The 2,072-nt window shown below is 27.4% G+C and overlaps 1 protein-coding gene across 2 annotated transcripts in view; it reads left to right on the top strand.

The window, feature by feature from the left end:
- LOC122083994 (probable WRKY transcription factor 12) overlaps nt 1-2,072 on the top strand; it is a 4,637-nt gene extending 2,565 nt beyond the window's left edge. For both annotated transcript variants that reach the window (XM_042651962.1, XM_042651963.1), the window contains exon 4: nt 1,721-2,072. In XM_042651962.1, coding sequence (XP_042507896.1) covers nt 1,721-1,883 — 163 coding nt within the window. In that variant the 3' untranslated portion in view covers nt 1,884-2,072. The remainder of the gene's footprint in view (nt 1-1,720) is intronic.

Genomic DNA, 2,072 nt, shown 5'->3' with positions numbered 1-2,072 from the left:
AAAAAAAAAAAAAAAATCTCCTTGAGGTCACTGTTGCATGCAAGATGACATAAACAACAGTCTGATATACATGAGATGAATATAAGGGGAATTGAATTATACACATGGTGTGCTCATCTCACTTATGAAGAGATGCAGGTTGGATGATCATCATGAGGTGATCCAACTATTCTTGCTTATATATACATAACTTGCCTAACCATATACTGTGTAATAAAAAAAAATAAAAAAATAAAAATAAAAAAAACGAAATGAGGATATGATGCATATTTGTTTCCATAATTATGGGTTTAATCGAGATGTAGTTTAGAAAGACATTGAGTTTTATGGATTGGAACCTTTCTTTTATAGTGGAGAGACTTAAGGCATATGAAAATGAATGCTAAGAATGCAAAAACATAAATTACCTGATAGAATGCAATGCAAAATTAAGGAGAATGAGAGCATCCATTGTTACTTTGCGTTCATTAGGCAGTGCATCTTTCTTTTCAGTTTTATATACAAATTTGATTATGTTGTTATTACTAATTTTTACAATTATTTTGGGCACATGTGGATTTCTTTATTGATTTTTTTATTTTATTTTATTGCATTATAGGAATTATTTTTCTTCCATCAGTCCAAGAAAAATTAAATTTCACAAGACTAACTGGATAGAAGACTATTGTTAAACGGAAGATAAAGTAAATTGGAAGTCTTTTTTAATAGCATATATCTTATAAACCTGAGCCCTGCCATTTTAACTAAAAAGTGCATTAACAAAGAGACTATGACATAAGGGTGTTAATTGGTTTAGTGTTCAGTGCAAGTTTTATAAGGTAAAATCAAAATTAAACCATTTAATCAATGTTTTCATTTATTGAAATCGAAACCATTTATAAACGGTTTTAAATAGTTTTTTCTTATGTTTTCTAATTTTTTAATCCAAACGACTTCTCTATTTTTAAAATTTTTAGGGAAATGGATGTAAATTTTAACATTGAATTTATTTATTGTTATATGTTTTTTTTAAAATAATATTTTAATTAAACTTAATTGTTTTTATTGAACATATGCAGACTTAACATTTTTTTTTTTTTAATAATTGTTGAATGACTTAAACTTACTACGTATATTTTAATTGGTTTAACGATTTACCAACATTTAAATTTTAAAATCAAAACTGAACAATTATTAAACGGTTCCATGGTTTCAACATAAATGGCTTGGTTCTGTTTTGGTAAACGATTTCAATTTCAAATTCACATCCTTATTATAAAAATAAAAATATTTATCAAAATAATCAAATATTAGGGTGCAAGAATTAAAGCAATATATGCTTTACTTTGTGCAATCTTTTTTTCCTTAATATTTTCTTAAGTATTTATTAAGAGATGACTTATGCTTCCCAGCATGCTTTTATTTGAATACATTAATATTGTCATTGGTGAGTTTATTTAACTAGAGAATTCAGAGTTGAGAAAAGTTATTCTTCATTAATTAGTTAACCCATCAAGTAATGTGTTATTGTTTTCTTGTAAGAAGACTTCAGTATAAGATTGAATCACAGCAATTAAAGTTGTTACATATGGTCCTTTAAAATGTAAATGGGAAAAGTTTATTATTAAAACTCAGAAATTTCAGTAAATTAAAATTCAGTTTCAGTTTCCTTGATGGAATTTATCATTTGAGCTAAAGAATTTACATTCTCCCCCACCCCCCCTTTTTTTCTTCTTACCAGAAGTTATTATCGATGCACACATAGTAACTGTCGAGTGAAGAAGAGGGTGGAAAGATTATCAGAGGATTGTAGAATGGTGATAACAACTTATGAAGGCAGGCACACTCACTCTCCCTGTGATGATTCTAATTCATCAGAGCATGAGTGTTTCAACTCATTCTAACAACTTATAAATGTGAAAGCAGCATAGTCCTCAATATTAATATAGTGTACCTATAATGTATGAATATTTGTAGTTATTTTCATTTCAAAAGCTTTTGGACCTTCTAGATGAGTATTGTTCAAAGCTCTACTATCTGAAAATTTTAGGATTTAAATATAATTTATATCCAAATATCAATTGCTTGTATGA

This window comes from Macadamia integrifolia, chromosome 7 (genome assembly GCF_013358625.1).
Source record: "Macadamia integrifolia cultivar HAES 741 chromosome 7, SCU_Mint_v3, whole genome shotgun sequence".
Taxonomy (NCBI): domain Eukaryota; kingdom Viridiplantae; phylum Streptophyta; class Magnoliopsida; order Proteales; family Proteaceae; genus Macadamia; species Macadamia integrifolia.
Note: the sequence above shows the minus strand (reverse complement) of the source record. Positions and strands in the feature narration are given on the sequence as shown.